The following is a 21355-nucleotide window of genomic DNA, read 5'->3' on the forward strand; positions in this document are numbered from 1 at the left end:
TTTTTTAAGGTTTTTATCATAAAAGGATGTTGAATTTTACCAAATGCTTTTTCAGCATCTGTTGAATGATCATATGGTTTTGTCCTTTGTTCTGTTGATGTAATGTATCATGTTTATTGATTTGCATATGTTGAACCATCCTTGAATCCCTGGGATAAGTTCCATTTGATAATGATGTGTTATTTTTCTGTTGTGCAGTTGGATTCAGTTTGCTAGTATTTTGTTGAGAATTTCTAAGTCTGTATTCATTAGGAATGTTAGCCTATAATTTTCTTTCTTTTTTTTGTGTGTGTTGTTGTTTGAGATGGAGTCTTGCTCTGTCACCCAGGCTGGAGTGTAGTGGCGCAATCTCGGCTCACCGCAACCTCTGCCTCCCAGGTTCAAGCAGTTCTTCTGCCTCAACCTTCCAAGTAGCTGGGATTACAGACGCATGCCACCACGCCTGGCTAATTTTTGTATTTTTAGTAGAGACGGGGTTTCACCATGTTGGCCAGGCTGGTCTTGAATTCCTGACCTCATGATCCACCCGCCTCGGCCTCCCAAAGTGTTGGGATTACAGGTGTGAGCCACTACACCTGGCCTAGCATATAATTTTCATTTTTTGTGGCATCCGTGTCTGGTTTTACTATCAGGATAATGCTGACTTCATAGAGTGATTTAGGGAGAATCCCTTTCTCTTCAATTTTTTGGAATAGTTTTAGGTGAATTGGTGTTAGTTCTTTGAAAGTTTGGTAGAAGTTTGGTAGCGAAGCCATCCAGTCTTGGACTTCATTGGGAGACTTTTTATTACTGATTCAATTTCATTTCTTGTCATTGCTCTGCTCAGGTATTCTATTTCTTCCTTATTCAATCTAGTAGATTGTATGTGTTTAGGAATTTATCCATTTCCTCTAGGTTTTCTAGGTAGTTAGTGTATAGTTGTTCATAATAGTCTCTGGTGATCTTTTGTATTTCCATGGTATCAGTTGTAATGTCTCCTTTTTAATTTCTGATTTTGTTTATTTGTGTCTTCTCTTTTTCTTGGTTAGTCTAGGAAGTGCTTTATCAATTTTATCTTGTCAAAAAAACAACTTTTTATTTCGTTGATCCTTTGTGGGTTTTTTTTTCTCTGATCTTTATTACTTCCTTATATCTGTGTTTTGTTGTTTTTCAGCATAGAAATCTTACACATAGTTTAATGAGATTTATACTGAAGTGTTTCATGTTTTGGTGCTATTATACAATACATGGTCATTTTTAAAAAACATCAGATTTTTAATTTTTTATTATAAGTATGTGGATACAGTTGACCTTTGTATGTTGAATTTGTATTCTGTGACCTTGCTAAACTCAATTAGTTCTAATAACTTTGTTTTCTAGTTTCTTTGGGATTTTCTGTATAGACAATCATATCACCTGCAAATAGAGACAGTTTCATTTCTGCCTTTCTAATCAATAAACCTTTTATTTCTTTTTCTTGCCTTACTGCACAGGCTAGGATCTCTAGTATGATTTTGAATAGGGGTGATAGGATATTCTCGCATTGTACTTCATCTTAGGAAAGAAGCATTCAGTCTTCTACCATTAAGTATGATGTTAGCCGTGTGTTTTTTGTAGATGCCCCTAATCTGGTTCAGGATGTTTGTTTTTATTCCTGTTTTGCTGAAGATTTATTATTATTATTACTGTTATGAACAGATGTTGAATTTTGTCAAAAGCCTTTTCTGCATTTATTGAAGAGAGAATTTTTTTTTCTTCTTTAGTCTATTGTTATGGTAGGTGATGGTGACTGATTTGCAAATAATGAGCCAGCTTTCCATTCCTGGAATAAGTGTCTATTGGCTGTGAAGTATTATCCTTTTTATATATTGCTGAATGCAATTTGCTATTTTTTTGTTTAGGATTTTTGTGTCTTTGTTTATGAGGGATATTGGTCTGTTCTTTTATTTTAACATCTTTATCTAGTTTTGGTGTCACTGTAATTCTGGCCTCATAAAAAAAAGTTGACTTATTTCCTCCTCTTCTGTTTTCTGGAAGACTTGTTTAAAATTTCTATTATTTCTGTTTTAATTGTTTGATAGAATTTGACAATGAAGCCCTCTGAAGTGTTATGCATTGCATGACTGTTACCTTTAAATAATAATCTGCTGCTTCAGGTATAGTGTAAGTACCTTAAAACAGTGTTTTCCCATCTATTAATCATATTTATTTCAGATTATTTTTCTGAAATTTCTGTATTATTATTCCAGGTTATCTGTGTGTCTGCTTCTGTTGATTGTCACTTGACAATGAGCCTTTTGTTTCCTTTGCCTTATTTTGTTTGTTTGTTTGTTTGTTTTTGAGACAGAGTCTCACTCTGTCACCCAGGCTGGAGTGCAGTGGTGCAACCTCAGCTCACTGCAACCTCCGCTTCCTGGGTTCAAGCGATTCTCCTGCCTCAGCCTCCTGAGTAGCTGGGATTACAGGCGTGTGCCACCACACCCAGCTAATTGTTATATTTTTAGTAGAGATGGGGTTTCACCATGTTGGCCAGGCTGGTCTCAAACTCCTGACCTCGTGATCTGCCCGCCTTGGCCTCCCAAAGTGCTGGGATTACAGGTGTGAGCCACTGTGCCTGGCCTCCATTGCCTCTTCATTGTAATTTTTGATTTCAGTGTTGGACATTGTGTGGAGGGCAGTAGGCAAGGTCAACAAACTTTTTCTGTAATGGGCCAAATAAATATTTTGAGTTTTGAGGGCCACGTGTAGTCCCTGTTGCATATTATTCTTCTGGTTTTTACTTTTAAAAAATTACCCTTAAAAAATGTAAAACTTGGCAGGGTGCAATGGTTCATGCCTCTAATTCTGGCCCTTTGGGAGACTGAGGTGGGAGGATTGTTTGAACCCAGGGGTTTGATACCAGCCTGGGCAATGTGGTGAGACACCGTCTCTACAAAAAAATTCGAAAAATTAACTGGGCGTGGCCACATGTACTGTGGTCCCGCTTTCTTGGGAGGCCAAGGTGGGAGGATGGCTTGAGCCCGGGAGATTGAGACTGCAGTGAGCCATGATTGTACCATAGTACTCCAGCCTGGAAGACAGAGCAAGACCCTGTCTCCAAAAGAAGAAGAAGAAGAAAAAAATGAAACCATTCTTAGCTTGCAGGCTGTACAGAAACGGGTCATGGGCTACCTTTGGCCTCTGGGCCATAGCGTACCCTCTCTGTAGAGGGGAATGAGGTGGGTAGATAGTGTTATATTCAGAAATGGCCACTCTTCTTTTTCTCCTGGGCTTTCATTATTGGGGAGTTGAGATGGGTCTGGGTTTTGTTGTTGTGTATGTACCTTCCATCCCACTGGCTTCAAATTCCTCTAACCTTTCCTTGAGCTTAGGATGAGGGCTGAGTTGCTAAAGCATCTTCACCCATGGCCTTTGGCCTTGCCTCTGTGTCTGCCTTAGCTGCCCCTTATCTTTGGCAGGTCTCTACTAGAGAAAGTTCCCTTCCCTTCCCCCAAAGTAGGAGGACTCTAACAGTCTGGCTTAAGATGACTCCTGGACCCTACCTGAGGGCTAGAGCAGATTGCCTTTTATCTTCCCTGGCCACAGCAGTCTTCTGATTCTGTAGGTGAGAAGCTTCTTGTTAGGGCTTAGTGCTGTGGCAGCTCCCACTGAGAGACTGTTTAGTCTGCTCTTTCAGTCTACATCTTAGAAGGTTTTGTTTTGTTTTTTTTTTTTTTTGTTTTTGCTTTTTTTGTTGTTGTTGTTAAGTAAATGTGCTAAAAAAGAGGTGCTGATTTTGAGCCTGGTTCCAATTACAGTACCCGGTCAAGAAGTGAATTTACGGCATCGTAAAGGCTGCCAGTAGAGAGGAATGGTAAGGAAGGTTGGCTCTACTCTGGTGATGGATTGAAGCTTCCAGTGGGTTTGTCTAGCTATTTTTTAGTGGTTGCTACAATGTATGCAAGGCTACCAGATTCTATGACTCCTGGGGCCATTCTCATGGAAAATAAACAATGTGAATTTTATATACCCAGTGACATTGTGTAAACTTAGTGGCCCTGATAAGTGCTGTATCTGTATGTGGTCCCTGAGGGATTTGCTGCAATTGGAGTGAAAAAGAAGTAATACTTTTTAAAACAATCTTATAAGTGGACAGAATGCTAGCGTCGACAAAGAGTCAAACTCTACAAAATATTTGAAGAGATTTGTTCTGAGCCAAATATGAGTGAGGTCCTGAGAACATGTGCCCAAGGTGGTTGGGTGTGGCTTGGCTTTATCCATTTTAGAGAGGTGTGAGACATCAATCAAAAACATTTAAGAAATACATTGGTTTGGTCCAGAAAAGTGGGACAACTCAAAGCTGGGAGGCGTGGGGCTTCCAGGCTATAGGTGAATTTAAACATTTTCTGATTGATAAAGACCTGGGATTGATAGAAGGAGAATGTTCAGGTTAAGGTAAAGATTGTGGACGTCAAAGTGCTTTTGAAGTCTTGTGGTGGCTGCCTTAGAGACAGTAGATGACAAATGTTTCCTATTCAGATCTTAGTTAATCTCTTTAGGATTGGGAGGGTCTCGAAGAAAAAGATCTAGCTATGTTAGTAAAGATTCTTTACAAATGCAGATTTTCCCCCACAAAGAGCAGCTTTGCAGGGCCATTTCAAAATATGGCAAAGAAACATATTTTGGGGTAAAATATTTTTATTTTCTTTCTTGTCTCATAATGTTATGCCAGAGTCAGGTTGGAAAGTCACGATATATAGGGTTAAATAAAACCCATCTGATGAGAATTTATGATTTGTAGGACATGACTCCCCAGACCCCTTAGATAGGAATTTGGGCAAGATAAAAAAATCAAGCCGGGCGCGGTGGCTCAAGCCTGTAATCCCAGCACTTTGGGAGGCCGAGGCGGGCGGATCACGAGGTCAGGAGATCGAGACCATCCTGGCTAACACGGTGAAACCCCGTCTCTACCAAAAACACAAAAAATTAGCCGGGCGTGTTGGCGGGCGCCTGTATTCCCAGCTACTCGGGAGGCTGAGGCAGGAGAATGGCGTGAACCCAGGAGGTGGAGGTTGCGGTGAGCCGAGATCGCGCCACTGCACTCCAGCCTGGGGGACAGAGAAAGACTCTGTCTCAAAAAAAAAATAAAAATAAAAAAATAAAAAAAAATCAGAGTTTAGTCTTCACTAGCAAACAGAGAAAGCCCCCATCTTTCTAGTTTAGCACTTTAAAATTGTATGCCTATAATATTTGAAGATCATGGTTATTAGACTATTGAGTTTTTTGATGCTGCTTTTATGAGCTAAGCTTTTATATCAAGCAGTGACTGTGTTTCTAGATTAGCCTGTAGTTTTCTAAACTGTCAAACCTGTTATTCAGAAAGGCCAGGAACCCCTTGAGGGGTAGATTGCAGCAGAACATTTTATTCTAGGCCAGGCGTGGTGGCTCATGCCTGTAATCCCAGCACTGTGGGAGGCCGAGGTGGGTGGATCACTTGAGGTCAGGAGTTTGAGACCAGCCTGACCAATATGATGAAACTCCATCTCTACTAAAAATACAAAAAATTAGCGAGGCATGGTGGCACACACCTGTTATCTCAGTTACTTGGGAAACTCCTGCCTCAGTTATAGAGGAAAGCTGAGGCAGGAGAGTCTCTTGAGCCTGGGAGGCGGAGGTTGCAGTGAGCAGAGATCACGCCACCGCACTCCAGCCTGGGTGACAGAGTGAGACTCTGTCTCAAAAAATAAAACAAAAAGAAAAAAGAAAATTTTATTCTAACTAGAAGCATTACCTCTTTCCCCTAGATCCAGATGCAGAGGTGTGCTTTCATGTACTGAGGCTTGTCCAGTCTGTGGTTCTGGAACCTGAAGTCTTCTCCAAGTCGGCCTCTGAGTTCCGGAGCTCCCTACCCCTGCAACGCATCCTGGCAATGTCCAAGAGCCGCAACCCCCGCCTGCAAACTGCAGCCCAGGAGCTCCTGGAAGATCTCCGCACTCTGGAGCATAATGTGTAGGTGTGCTCGGCAACCAGGGTTTTGGTGAAAATGCCAGTGTCCCTTCTCCTCCCCAGGTCCCTCATTTGATACTCCAAAACCATCACCATGTGCCATGTGTTAGAATTGGCAAAATGTGATTGACTAGAGATGGACATGAATTGATATGTATCCCACATAACTTGTCTTGGAAATGAGAGTACTTGTAGATGGTTGGTTAAGCTTGCCAAAGGAGAGGCCATGAAAGAACCTGTCCTTCTGGAAAAGTGGTCCATGTCTGTGCTGGCTGGAAGAGGGCTTGCTTAGGGCAGCTTCTTGCTGCTCAGCAGACCATGACCTGTAGGTTCACCTATAAAACAGGGAAATTAAATAACCATCTACCCCACTGGTCAGCATTTTCCTGAGATACATTTCTTTGAAAAGCAATTCATTCTCTCTCTAGTAATTGTAATTAATCCCCCCAAAATGGAAGTTTACTTTTATAACCTTTTGGTGAACCTGCTATTTCGGATGACATTGGACATTTTAGTTCTATATTTTTTGTGCCTCTTTTATTTTTGAATAAAGAAAGTCAGAAGAGTTGTATTACAACCCTTGCTGTCTAAAATCTAAACTTGATATAGGAAGTTGATCTTTGCACATTACCATGCTACTCTTGGTTGGTGGAAAAAAAAAACTCTCCTTAAACTGTTCTGGGCCCTTTGGCTATAAACTTAGAAGTCCTATTTTTCTTATAACAAATGCTGTAAAAACAACTTGTATAATAGATTAGAACACATGCAGTTAGTTGAGATTCCATAAATGAAACGATAGTTCCAGTTCCCTTTTTGTGCATGGGTGTACCTGTATGCCAGGGCCCTGCCGTGTCTGTCTTATCTACCTACTGGTTTCTGTCCAGCTTGTTTTCTAGGCCACTGGCAGAGAACAAGGGAGAATACATTTCATTTCTCACGGACACCATGATTGGTGAGAGTTGCCATTTGTATTAGTCTGCGTTCACACTGCTGTAAAGAAATGCCTGAGACTTGGTAATTTATAGAGGAAAGAGGTTTAATTGACTCACAGTTCACTGTGGCTGGGGAGGTCTCAGGAAACTTACAATCATGGTTGAAGGGGAAGCCAGGCACCTTCTTCTCAAGGTGGCAGGAAGGAGAATGAATGCAGGAGAACCTACCAAATGTTTCTAAAACCATCAGCTCTCTTGAGAACTCACTATCACGAGAACAGCATGGGAGAAACCGCCCCCATAATCCAGTCACCTCCACCTGGTCTCTCCCTTGACACATGGGAATTATGGGGATTATAATTCAGGATGCGATATGGGTGGGGACACAAAGCCTAACCATATCACCATTTAAATCAATCCTTGAAGTCACGTCACGTGAACACATTCTCTCCTTTTCCTGGGCTGCTTCCTTCAGTGTGATGCTGGAGGGTTGCTGGGCCCTGAGCATGCTGTAAGAGCAAAACAAATGCAGGTGCACCCCACCAGTGGCAGCCGCGTCTACAAGAATAAGCTGTTTTGTTGCATATGGCATTTTAGAGTAACTTCATTTTTCTTTTAAGTAGATTTTTATAGGCAGTGTGCAATTTAAGGCTGAGGCTGAGTGAAGAAGTGTAGAGGAAGGCACAGTTGCTTGGATTTCACGAGCCAGCATATTGTGGAACACTAGCTCATCCGAGCCAGAGGAATGTTGCAAAAGGCAATTTAAAATTCATGGAGGCAGAAATCGATCCATCTGTGCTGTGTGGTTCTGTAGGTCCTGATTATTGGTGAATAAAATTAAGAATGTTGTGTTTCTATACTTAATATCATGGTGCTATCTTCTTTTTGATTGCTATTTATTTAATAAGGTAATGGGGGATGCTGCCTCTAGAACTACAGGACCTCTGCCAGAGATGGGGTCAACAGTGTATAGAGAGGAGTGAGTGTTGGCCAGACTCTTGGATGTTGTGTAGTTTAGCTAATTAGTGGATGGATGTGATTAAGAAGGATCATTTCTTTTCTTCTGATTTTGAGGTGCTAAGAATAGCAAGAGTTCTTACGAAAACTCTTTTAGGAAGAAACATATGACAACTCCATATTTTGAATGTATATCCTAAGAAAAGTACATAAGGCCAGTTTTAAGGAGTGACCTGCCTCCTGCTCTTCATATGAAGGTCAACAGGAAAACATAGGTTCTTTAATTTTTCTACAACTAGTTATCTAAAGAAAACCTCAGTTTTTAAAAAGGTATTCATAAAAGCATGTACTTTGCAGATCTCGTGAATTTTAAAATCAGACAAAGTAAAATAGTGCATATATTTTGAAATGTTGTATGTTTGTTTTAGACAGAGTTTTGCTTTTGTTGCCCAGGCTGGAAGTGCAATGGTGTGATCTTGGCTCACTGCAACCTCCACCTCCTGGGTTCAAGCGATTCTCCTACCTTAGCCTCCTGAGTCGCTGGGATTACAGGCACCCGCCACCACGCCTAGTTAATTTTTGTTACTTTTAGTAGAGATGAGGTTTGGCCATGTTGGCCAAGCTGGTCTTGAACTCCTGACCTCAGGTGATCCACCCGCCTTGGCCTCCCAAAGTGCTGGGAGCCAAGGCATGAGCCACGGCACCCGGCCTATATTTTTATTTTTTTGACACAAGAGTCTTGCTTTGTCGCCCAGGCGGGAGTGCAGTGGCTCCATCTTGGCTCACTGCAGCCTCTGCCTCCTGGGTTCAAGTGATTCTCCTGCCTCAGCCTCCTGAGTAGCTGGGATTACAGGCGTGCGCCACCATGCCTGGCTAATTTTTATACTTTCAGTAGAGACATGTTTTCACCATGTTGTCCAGGCTGGTCTAAATTCCGGATCTCAAGTGATCCGCCCGCCTCGGTCTCCCAAAGTGCTGGGATTACAGGCATGAGCCACCGTGCCCAGCCTTGAAATGTAATTTTAACAGAATTCCTCTTACATTTATTAAGTTAAGGAACTATTTTTCTCCTTAGCACCATCAGTTTGTATGTAAAGGTGTGAAACCTGGCAGGCCAGATGTCAGACTTGACTCCCTCCTTCCTCACCCCTTCCCCCAGACGGCTCCGAGCATTCCTCTTGCTGTCTGGCAGCTCATTAGCCATCAGAGCTGCTTTCTCTTCAGTCCGAAAAGAGCAAACCCTTGTTCTGACTGAGAGCAATATGGAGACTTCATGGGTGGCTTTGGAGACCCATGCCTCCTCATGGCATAGCTTGGGATGAGCCTCATGCCACAGAGTTCTTCTAGTTCCGTACAGTTATATCGCCTGTGCCATTCACTCATTCCAGAGGATTTTAAAGTTAATTAAAGTACCAAGCATAGGATCACAGGTCTGGAGCCTGAAGAAAATTAGACCAAGCCTGGAAGCCAGGCCGGGGTCAAGGAAGTGTTGACGAAAAGAGTCAGACTCTGTAAAATATTTGAAGAGACTTATTCTGAGCCAAATGTGAGTGGCCTGTGACACAGTCCCAGGAAGTTCTGGGAACATGTGCCCAAGGTGGATGGGCCACAGTTTGGTTTTATGCATTGTAGAGAGACATAAGACATCAATCAATAGATGTAAGATGTAAGATATATTTGTTTTGTCTGGAAAGGCGGGACAATTGGAGGGGGCGGGGGGCATGTTCTAGGTCATAGGCAGATTCAAAGATTTTCTAATCGGCAATTGGTTAAAAGAGTTAAGTTATTATCAGAAGACCTGGAATCCCTAGGAGGGAGTATCTATTGTGGGGACCAAGCTTTTTATTATGCAGATGAAGCCTTCAGGTAGCAGGCTTCAGAGAGAATAGATTGAAAATGTTTCTTACCAGACTTAAAAAGGTATCAGACTCTTAGTTAATTCTCTCCTGGATCAGAGAAGAGGGAAAGGATTCTCTACGGAATGTAGATTTTTCCCCACAAGAGACAGCTTTGCAGGGCCATTTCAAAATATGTCAAAGAAATATATTTTTGGGTAAAATATTTTGATTTCTTTCATGGCCTGGTATCTGTCATGTGATGCTATACTAGAGTCAAGCTAGAATTTGGTGTCTTATTGCAACAAAAAGTCTCAAGATCTCTGTTTTAATGTTTATACGGGTCAGTTGTACCTGAATTCCAAAGGGAGGAGGGCATAATGAGGCATGTCTGACCTCCACTTCCCGTCATGACATAATGAGGCATGTCTGACCGTCACTTCCCATCACAGCCTAAACTAGTTTTTCAGGCCAGCTTCAGAAGGCCCTTGGCTGAGAGGAGGGGTCCATTCAGATGGTTGAGGGGCTTAGAATTTTATTTTTGGTTTACAGAGGTTTTGAATAAAGCTTGTAAATGTGCCTGCCCATTCCATTGATTCGGCTGAACCTGCCATTAGCTATTTTGCCACATGTTAATATAAATGGAAAAGGTTGATGAAAACTTTTGCAGACTTACTAATTTTCTGAGAAGTCCTGAAGTTTGCTCTGTTTTCTTCCATGGCATAGATGCTGAGAATGCCTCAGAACTTCTCCAACCAGTGTAGGATCCTGAGTATAGACCCTGATAAAGTGTAGGATGTGGCATCCTATAGGGCATTGAAAGGTCTTTGGATGCTTTTTGAGTCCAGGCTCAGGTAAGAAGGGCAAGAGATAACTGGTACACCTCTGCCTTCACAAACTCTCATCTTTAAGAGCAATGGCTGCCCCTCTGCTCTGAGAATGCACACATTTAAATTTATCTCCAGATGTAGACTAAGAAATCGGAGTCTTTGTGCTAATTAGTGCACGCTACAAAATGAAAACTGTTGTTACTGTCCTTTTTAATTTGTAATTTTTAAAGTTTTAAAAATTGTTAAATATACCTAATATAAAATTTATGTTTTAACCATTTTAAAGTGAAGAATCAGTGGCATTAAATATGTCATAGTGTTTTATAATCATTACCGTTTTCTATTTCTGAAACTTTTCTTCATTCCAAACAGAAACTCTGTACCTGTTATATAACAATACATTCCTTAAACCTTTCTCCCCTGGCCTCTAATATCTGCTCTTCTTTGTCTCCATGCATTTGACTACTCCATGCACCTCATAGAAGTAGAGTCATATGATCTTTGTTCTTTTGGGTCTGGCGTATTTCACTTAGCATCGTGACCTCAAGGTTCATCCGTGTTGTAGCGAGTGTCAGAACTCATTCCCTCTTCTGGCTGTATCATCCAGTGTGTGGACGCAGCACATTTCGTTCATTCATCCATCTGTTGAGGGACACTTGGCTTGTTTTCACCTTTTGGCTGTTGTGAATAGTATTGCTGTGAACATTGGGGTACAGATATCTGTTTGAATTTCTGCTTTCAATTTTTTGGGGTGTGTACTTAAGAGTGAAATTGCCGAATCACATGGTAATTCTTTGTGTAGCTCTCTGAGGAACTGCCAACTGCTTTCCACAGCAGCCGCACCACTTTACATCCCCACCAGCAGCAGTGCCCAAGGGCTCCAGTTTCTCCACGTGTTTATCAACATTTGTTATTTTCTGTTTTATTGATAATAGCCATTGATAATGGGTGTGAAATGCATCTTATTGAGGTTTTCATTTGCATTTCCCTAATGATGAATAATGTTGAGCATCTTTCCTTGTGCTTATTGGCCGTTTGTATCTCTTCTTTGGAGAAAAGTCTATTCAAGGCCTTTGCCCATTTTTGAGTTGGATTGTTTGCTTTCTGTTGTTGAGTTACAGGAGCGAACGCCTTATCAGATGTAGGATTTTCGGGTATTAACTCCTACTCTCTGGGCTTCTGCACTCTATTAATAGTGTCCTTTGATGTGCAAGAGTTCATTTTGGTTAAGTCTAGTTTATTGATTTTTTTCTTTTATTGCCTATGCTTTTGGTGTCATATCCAAGAAATCATTATCAAATGTTTGGTCACAAGGATTTTCTCCTGTGTTTTCTTCTTCGTTTTATAGTTTTATCTCTTCAGTTTAGATCTTTGATCCATTTTGCATCAATTTTTACATACCATTAAGCTAAGGGTCCGGCATCATTCTTTTACATGTGGATATTTCAGTTTTCCCACCACTACTTGCTGAATTTTATTATTTGAAAATGTTATTACAAATGTGATTTTCAAAACTCAAACACTTAAGAATACTATGCTCATATGCTCACCATAGTTTAAAATTATTTGGTTTCATGAATAGCCTTTTTTTTTTTGAGATAGGATCTCATTCTGTCACCAAGGCTGGAGTGCAGTGGTGTGATCTCGGCTCAATGCAGCCTCTGCCTCCTGGGATCAAGTGATCTCCTGCCTCAGCCTCCAGAGCAGCTGGGACTCTAGGTGTGTGCCACAACACCTGGCTAATTTTCTGTATTTTTGGGGGGAGATGGAGTTTCACCGTGTTGTCCAGGCTGGTCTCTAACTCCTGGACTCAAGTGATCCACCTGCCTCAGCTCCCCAAAGTGCTGGGATTACGGGCATGAGCTACTGCACCTGGCTGTGAATAGCCTTTATTATAGGATTTTATATTGTTCCAATGGAGCTCCCTAAGTTGCTGCTTTTCCCGCCATAAATGTACATTTAATGCTCTTAGATCATACTCAGCACAAAATGTCTGTTAGCTGGAAAAATGACTCCCACTCACATAGTCTATTATATTTTTTACTTGAAGGCATACTTGCAGCCCAAATTTTCAGAGTAAATGGTGTTATGCAAAATATTACTGTTTCGATGTCTGAGAGCAGTTCAGGCTTTAGGAAGAAGTGCAAAGGCCCTGTAAGTGCGGGCTTGGTGTATGTTTGAAGGGCAGTAGAGAGTGCTCAGGTGCTGGCTGGGAGACCTCTGGCCTTGCTCTGTGCGATGGCTGTGGGGCCTGGGGCAGGAGCAGCCTCTGATTCACACTTAAAAATGTAAAAAAAAAAAAAAAAAAAAAAAAAAGTGGAATCTGCTCTTAAGATTGTCAGATGACCACACTGTCAGCCTCTAGTCATTGCTGCCCTCCCCACCCCCAGCACCTCAAATGGCAAAAGTCCTCGAGACTGCTGAAGTGAGTTTGTTTCCACACATGCCTCCCCAAGGTAAAGCTTTCACTCTCCCCACAGACTCCAGCCACACCCAGATCTGAGGCCCAAGTGTCATGTTCTCACTGGACACTGTGCCTAGCTGCCACACACACACTTGGTCCTGCATAGCATGGGCTGACGTGAAGGTGATAGGTCCCTGCTGGAGTGGGGCCTGCCATCTGCCCACTGGGGAGGAAAGCATCTCCTCTGCCATCCTGTGCCTTCATGCTCAGTCGCTGGCACCAGCAGCCTTTCCTGTGGCCATGGCTCGCACCTACTCTCGTTTTGGATCATAAGCCCTAGAACTGTGGTTCTTATAGGGTCATGGGCCACTCTGAGAATCTGAGAAACCTTCTGTATACAAAAATGTATGGACATGCTTATCTGATGTTTCATCTGCAGTTTCTGGGAGTTTGTGGGATTCCCCCCAGCATCATTTACTTTTTGGTAAGGAGCCATTTGCCCTGGGCTTGTGGAATTCATGTGGCCTAGTGTAGTACCAGGCACATAACCAGGCACTTGAGCATTGAAAGCATTTAATGATGTCTATGACACTGTAAGGCGTCCCACATTAATGGTAGTCCCATAGCTGAAAACAAAGCATTGGCTTCCTGTTGGCAGTTCAGAACCTCTGCCTGATTTCCTTCAGCTCAGTCAGTCCTCACGACCACCCCGTGAGGTTGGCATCACCAGCCACACTCTGCAGGTGAGAACACTGGACTCTAGTGACAGAGTTGCGGTTAGAATCCGTGCCTCTTGGTGTCACCTCCCTTTCCCTGGGCCCTAACCTCATCTAGGGTCCTTTGCCTTCAGGCCAGTGTCTGTCCTGCGTCTGGGCATTTGCAGTTCTGGCGATGAGCTGCTTCACCCCCTGGCAGAGGGTCTGCAGCCTCTTTGGCCAATGTGCCGCTCTGCTGCCACCAGCAGGCCCATGGGGTCAAGAGGGAGGGAACAGAATGCGGAGTAGTTGGTGTGGTGGGGGGCAGTAACCCCTGCTCCCCACCAGGCTGGTATTGAGACAAGATGTGCTGATAAGTGACAGGCTCCTGTGGCTGCCTGATCACACAATAACATTTAGAAAGAAGAGGGAGAGTTGGCCGGGCGTGGTGGCTCACACCTGTCATCCCAGCACTTTGGGAAGCTGATGTGGGTGGATCACTTGAGGCCAGGAGTCCAAGACCAGCCTGGCCAACAAGGGGAAACCCCGTCTCTACTAAAAATACAAAAATTAGGTAGGCATGGTGGCACATGCCTGTTGTACCAGCTACTCAGGAGGCAGAGGCAGGAGAATCGCTTGCACTGTGGAGGCAGAGGTTGCAGTAAGCTGAGATCACACCACTGAACTTCAGCCTGGGCAACAGAGCAAGACTTCGTCTCAGAAAAGAATAGGGAGAGACAGAGATTAATTATCAATATCAAAAGCCTTGATTTTTAAAAGGTTCTGTTCAGTATCTGCAGCAGTTTATAAAATTATCGTTCCTGTCTCCATGAGCTGCATGCTCAGGGATCACTACAACCTATCTTACCTTGCTTAGAATCATTGAGTAGTCCTCTCTTTCAGTCTTTCTTTTAGATTCCACAAAGCTGAAACAAACCAGGGCAGGAGCAGGACAAATTCTCCTGCCTGCTCTAGGCCAGAAAGCCAGCACAGGACATTGCTAGGCTTAGAGTTAACAGGACCTCTCCCTTCGAGATGTCCCCTGCTCTGGGCAGGCAGGTGGTCACAGCCCAGAGCTGTCATGCCAAGCCAGAATGGGCAGGGAGAGGGGCGGGTAAGAGCATACTTTGCAATAGCGGGTGCTTCTGCTTTGTTCTTTTCTTTTTGTTTTTTTTTAATCCAAATACTGATAGAAGAGAAATAAAGGGGCATCTGAAACTTAGACGACATTAAGATTACTTAAGGACAGAGTGGAGTGGGCATACAGTTCACAAAGTGTGCATTTTTGCTGGGAGCTGAAGCTCACCCGTTAGGCATCAGAGCTTTTTTTTTTTTGAAAGAACCATTTTAATGGAAATTCTTAAAAAATATATCGCATGCTTGCTCCTTTATACATTGTACTTGGAACATTTTCCTCTTCTTGATGAATCAGTGTCCTTCCCTCCACCACCCTCAGCCAGGGAAGTAAGTTTTCCAGAAACTTAGTACTACACTTTGACATTTGAGCACACTTTCTTCAATTATGAGAGTAGAAGGCTGTTTTCTCACATTTGGATGAAATTTCTTACCTCTCTGTACCTAAGGTTCTGTGAAACTTGTTGTAAAGGGGCTGGGGGTGCATGTGTTGGCTTAGATTCTTGTTCCTTAAAGGTAGTTTAGGTTTGGCCCTGAGCCCAGGGATGGGGAGGCAGCACCTGAATGTCCCATGAGCTGTTGTGCTGCTTGGAGCAGCAGCCTCAGTGTGTGCCGTGTTGGGGTGTGTGTGCTGTATTTGGGGGTATGTGGGTGTGCTATGTTGAGGGTGGCAATCAGCAGACTGGGGCCTTTCTGTTCTCTCATCAGGTGGTGAACCCAAAAGTATCTGAGACTTGCCTCAATCAATTTAGAAAGTTAATTTTGCCAAGGTTAAGGATGAACCCGTGACACAGCCTCAGGAGGTCCTGACGACATGTGTCCAAGATGGTCAGGCCACAGCTTGCTTTTATACATTTTAGAGAGACATGAGTCATCAGTCAATATGTGTAAGAAGTACATTGGTTCAGTCCAGAAAGATGGGACGACTGGAAGCTGGGAGGAGTGGGAGGGCATTCCAGGTCATAGCTAAACAAGAGACAAAAGGTTGCATTCTTTTGGGTCTTTGATAAGCCTTTCACTGAATATACAATTTACATGTGAGAGGCAGGTAGAGGAATAGTCACTTATGCCTAAGTCTGGCTCAGTGAATCTGCACTTTTTTTTTTTTTTTTTTTTGAGATGGAGTTTCACACTCTTGTCGCCCAGGCTGGAGTGCAGTGGCGCAATCTCGGCTCACTGCAACTTCTGCCTCCTGGGTTCAAGTGATTCTCCTGCCTCAGCCTCCCGAGTAGCTGGGATTACAGGCACGTGCCACCACGCCTGGCTAATTTTTAAAATTTTTTAGTAGACACAGGGTTTCACCATGTTAGCCAAGCTAGTCTTGAACTCCTGACCTCAGGTGATCCACCCGCCTCAGTCCCCCAAAGTGCCGGGATTACAGGCGTGAACCACTGTGCCCGGCCAAATCTGCATTTTTATACATAAACAATAGGGCAGAGGAAGCCATCAGATATGCATTTGTCTCAGGTGACCAGAGGGATGACTTTGAGTTCTGTCCTTTGTCCCATACCTGTGAAGATAACTTACCAATTTACATTGCCAGGGTGAAAATCAACAGAACTGTTTTAGGGTATAGATCTTGAGTCAAATTGTGAAGGAAGTATGTAGCTTTTTTTTTTTTTATCTTTGTAGCTACCTTATTTAGGAATAAAATGGGAGGCCTGATGCAGTTCCCAGTGTCGACAAAAAGAGTCAAACTCTCTAAAGTATTTGAATAGATTTATTCTGAGCCAAATATGAGTGACCAGTGGCCCGTGACACAACCCCAGGAGGTTCTGAGATCATGTATCCAAGGTGGATGGAGTACAGCTTGTACATTTTAGGGAGACATAAACATCAATCAAATACATGTAAATGTACTTTGGTTCGGTCTGGAAAAGCGGGACAACTGGAAGGTGGGGGCTTCCAACTCACAGGTAGATTCAAAGATATTCTGATTGACAGTTGGTTGAAAGAGTTAAGTTATTGTCTAAAGACTTAGGAATGTCTGGGTTAAGATAAGGGTTTGTGGAGACCGTAAGTGAAGCCTCCAGGTAGCAGGCTTCCGAGACAATAGATTGTAAATGTTTCTTATCAGACTTAAAGACTGTGTTCTATCAGTAATTCCAAAAGGGAAGAGGGTATAATGAGTCATGCCTGACTTCTCTTCCCATCATGGCCTGAACTTGTTTTTCAGGTTAGCTTTGGAATGCTCTTGCTGAGAGGAAGGGTCTCTTCTGGTCGGGGGACTTAGCATTTTATTTTTGGTTTACACTAGCTTGACTTTTCCCTTTGGCTTAGTGATTTTGGGGTCCTGAGATTTATTTTCCTTTCACAAAGTCTTCCTGGTCTTCAAGAAGGTGCCTTGAGAGCCCTTCCTTGTGCCACCTTCTCCTCGGGGACCCCTGCCCCTGTGGCTACCGTTTACCCTGGGTGGAAAAGGCACCCATGCCCAGGCTGGCTAGAGCCCCTGCCACTCAACTGGCTGGGCCCCCGTATTCCTTGGGTGCTGCTCCCACTACCTGTCCAAGCCACCCACCAGGGCCCCAGACTCCCCTAGCACCTCTCCTGGGCTGTGTCCTTGCCTGGAGGCTACTGAGCTGCCCTGGACTCTCCCCACGGTCACACCACGGTGGGATCCACCCATAACCCCTGCCCTGACCCACAGATACTTATTGCCTGAATCAGGTGTGGACAGAGTTCAAGTTGTTTCAGTGATGTCCCTGGCAATTCAGTGGAGATGGCCACAGATCTGTATGTGTGTCTCTGTGTGTCTGTCTGTCTGTCTTTGTGTGTGACTGTGCCTCTGTGTGTGCCTATCTGTATGAGTCTGCATGTATGTGTGCATGTATGTCTGTGTGACTGCCTGTGAGTGTTGTTTCTGTATCTCGTCTGTATGTTTTTGTGTGTTTCTGTGTGCATCTCTCTCTCTGTCTGCGTCTCTGTGTGTGGGGACTGTCATACCTTCCTTCCCATGCTAAACATACCTGCGTCTTGACTCTAGTCAGGCAAGCTTCCCTCGCTACACCTCTGCCTCAACCCTAAGGAATTTGGCTGACACTCATACTAAGGTTTTCTAAGGGGGAGTTGGCTTTTGGCTGTGTGGGCTGGAACTAGGGTTTAGGGGAATGTTCCTCTCCCATTTGCTTCTGGCTCTGTACCCCCGTATATGAGGGAGCAGGAGGGCACTGTGACTGCAGCACTCCCATGAGCCCAGAAGATACGTTTTACCCTGTGGGCACTGAAGACAAGGCCAGGTTTCTAGGGCTGTATAATCTTTTTAACTATTTTTGGCTACAGGTCAAGTGTAGATGTGTCAGGGGTCAGAGACCTCTGAGTCCTCCAGGACAAACCTGAAGCTATCTGCTTAATGGAGTTAAATGTTCATCAGATTTGCATTTCTCCCTTAAAACCCAACAACCTTGTCACTGGAAACCTAGGTGGAAGTCTGGCCCAGCGCAGAAGCCACCAGACTCTCCTGCCAGCTCCGGAGGCTGTCTTAGGATCCAGAGCCCCTTGCTTAATCCTGTTTTCTCTGCTGTGCTGGAAGAAAATCCCATTCCTGGGTAATTGCCTGAAGAAAGCCTCCGTCTTAAGGTTAAAGGAGCTAGAATCACAAGGGGAATCAGTAAACCCAGCTCCCAGGGACCCAAGCTTTGGGATGAGCGATCTGGTCTTCAAGGCCAAAATGCTTGCTCACCAGCCTTCTTTCTCCTCCACACTGTCCAGGTTTGGGGGCACTGTCTTAGGCCCCTTTGACGTCATCAGCACAAGAGACTCAGAGCAAGGAACAAAACTGCCTGTACTCGCCAGGGCTCCTGATGCTATCGTCTCGTAGGGAACCCTGAATGAGGTCTGGGCAGGTGAAAAGCCTTCCTGTTTGTCCTCTCAATTAGTCACACTTGGTTCTGAGCCAAGCCGTCTGCTCCTGTGTTAATCCCCAGCCTGGGTGGGCAGGCTGCAGCCGGCAGAGCTTGCACAACTCACAGTCCAGGCTGCAAGGTGGCTTCTTTTCCCTGTATTTTGCAGCCCCTGCCCTTACTCAACACACACTTTCTTGTTTCTGAGTCCTTCCAAAACATTCTGGTCTGGGCTGCACTTTATGCTGTTTGGGAGAGGCAGCCCTCACCTCAGAGGGCACCTGCAGACCTCCTGTGTGAGGAGGGCTTGGCCTCCTTCCTGGGATCTCTGCTGCTCAGGCAGGGGGCTCCCTCTCCCTCTCCATGTGCTTGTGGGTGGGGGCAGAGCTCCCGGCCTTGTCTCATGTAGAAGAGATGGTTCCAGGCCACACAGGCCTGAGCTGGTCTGCTGCATGGAGTGGCCTGACCACCAAGCAGAGAGCAGGAGTGGCAGGGGCAGTGCTTGTGCTTCGGGGTTTTTAGGGATTTATGAATGTGCACACCAAGAACAGCAAACAAGCCAAATTCAAGTTATTTCTCTTTCTCATAAGTCTGCATGTAATATAGTCTCTTCCAGAGGAAGTTGATTAAACTCTATTGCACCAGCCTCTGAAGAATGCATTGTACGAAATAGCAGAGCATTTCTTGTGGCTCCCAGATCTGCCACCTGCAGTGGGGCCAGGCTACCCCACAGCTCCCAGGCCTCTGGGCACCATAGCTGTCTTCAGGTGCTCCAGCTCAGGACGTGGCCATTCAGAGGCAAGAATCAGCAAGCTCCTTCCAGGCTGGGGCACATCCTGAAGCCCATCAGAGCAGCCCCATGACAGTGGCTTAGGGGTGTGGGCTTGTGTCCTCCTCATGGAGGAGGGGAGCATGTTTTCCCAGCAGCTCAGGTTTCCAGGGCCCCCCACCATCCAGTGGTGACAGTTTTTCATACTTAAAACATCACTCAACTATCAGAGCAGTATACTGGGGAGAGACAGGGCTGTGACAGAGAGTTGAAGTGGTATGCGACAGTCACAAACAGCTTTCACCTTTGACCTCGGAACATGTGACATGTTTTGCCCAAGTTTTCATTTCTCCCTGATTGCATTTAGCTTTGGATCCTGTTAAAATTCGTCTGCATTTCCATAGCATACCCTGAGCACTCAAGAGGCAGGACGAGGGGTTCTAGCCAGGGACCCAGATGTTCCTGCAGACATTGCACACTGGAAACAAGCGACGCCACCAGGGTAAGCCTGTCCTGATGCAGCGTCCCCAAAGAGGCTGGGCCAGGGCAGCAGATTTCCCCTGCAACAAGGCATGGGGCTCCTCCTGTCCCCTGCCCCTTGGGCCTGGGCCTCACAGTGTAGACTTGTCTGGAGTTTACCTGGTGCTCCGTGGCGTCATGAAAGCCTGTTCCTCAGGTGTCTCTGCCATTTACCCCTCTGTCCTCTAGAGAGCACCCATTGGGTGACAGGCCGACAAGGGTCTTGCAGAGTCTTTGGTCTGGCACCCTGAGAGCTTGGAGCCCTAGGGTCTTTCTCCACATGACACCAACAGGCCTGTCTCTTGCGGAGTGATGGGTCTAGGCGCCGGACACTTCTTATGCCTCCTTACAGCTTCCAGGCTTATCTTTGCACCAGCCACTGCTGTATGCAGGTGTGACCAACAGCCCCTTTTGCCCTCTCCTGGGCTTCTCAGATCGGGCAGGGTGGGATACCAGGACCATACCAGGCCAGCACTCCTACGAGCAAGGCATGTGCAGACAAGCTCCATTCTCCCCAGCTCCTCAGAGGATCGCTGAGGGACAGAGCCTCAGTTGTCCATGGAGGAGATCAACTCAAGAATGCAACTTCGGGGCTGACATTTCCTCCTTTCTGCTCCCCTGGCCATTCCTCTTCCTGAGAGTGGTTTCTAAAAACCACAACAGAGCTTTCTGCATAGGATGAGGCCTGCCTTGGGCTCTGCTCCGGTGGAAGCCAGGTCCAGGAGGAAGTCCTGTGTTCCTGCCCCAGTGCAGGTCAAAGTATGTATCCCTGATCATTCATGCACTGGCTACATAATTTACACTTATCAAGCTCAAACAACCTGAGGAATGAAATGCACAAGCCAGTAAGCACATGGGGCAGCGACCCAGCTCTCCACAGGGCAAGTCCCCCTCCTACTCCCCTGCAGGGCTCTCCAAAATGCTGGGTACAGTGAGTGTGACAGATCAATATCAGAACCTCTGTGCTCTGGCCCTGGGTCAGACCCTACAGATTCAGGGATCCACAGATCAGGGGGTTGGACTCAAACCAGTCATCAGAATACTTAGCAGATGTTTTCTAAGAGCTAGTGTGTGCACGTACCACACATGGCCTGTTATCTGAATGGTCTCACCTGTGCCTCCCTATACACATACTCAAATTCAGTTGAATACAGGTATTCAACTTAGCAACGATTATTATTCTATAGACGAGGACACAGATTTTGAGGTTAAATTCTAGAAAGAGTGGCTGGGGTTTGAATTGGGCAGTTGATGGTAGATGCTGGCCATAATGGAAGCATTTTGGGGCTTGGAGTGAAGCACTGATGCAGAGGGGACACTTTTGGTAGGAAGGGGCTCTGGCAGTCAGGGTGGTGTCTGAGCTGGACTTTGAAGGACACACAGGCTCTGCCAAGGAGTCAGAGAAGGAGCTGTGGTAGGAAGAGGGGCTTCTGGGCAGAGGGATAGGATGTGCACCCTCAGGGTGTCACTTGGAGGG

At 44.9% G+C, this 21355-nt stretch overlaps 1 protein-coding gene across 11 annotated transcripts in view; it reads left to right on the forward strand.

The window, feature by feature from the left end:
- HSF2BP (heat shock transcription factor 2 binding protein) overlaps positions 1-21355 on the forward strand; it is a 155135-nt gene that overhangs the window by 91319 nt on the left and 42461 nt on the right. For 10 of the 11 annotated variants that reach the window (XM_063640522.1, XM_063640521.1, XM_063640523.1 and 7 more), the window contains exon 9: positions 5763-5967. In XM_063640522.1, the coding sequence (XP_063496592.1) occupies positions 5763-5967 (205 nt within the window). Of the gene's footprint in view, positions 1-5762; positions 6569-21355 lie in introns of those variants that run through there. The other variant, XM_055279843.2, reaches the window with a different exon arrangement.

The sequence above is a fragment of the Symphalangus syndactylus genome, chromosome 5 (genome assembly GCF_028878055.3).
Source record: "Symphalangus syndactylus isolate Jambi chromosome 5, NHGRI_mSymSyn1-v2.1_pri, whole genome shotgun sequence".
NCBI classification, from domain to species: Eukaryota; Metazoa; Chordata; class Mammalia; order Primates; family Hylobatidae; genus Symphalangus; species Symphalangus syndactylus.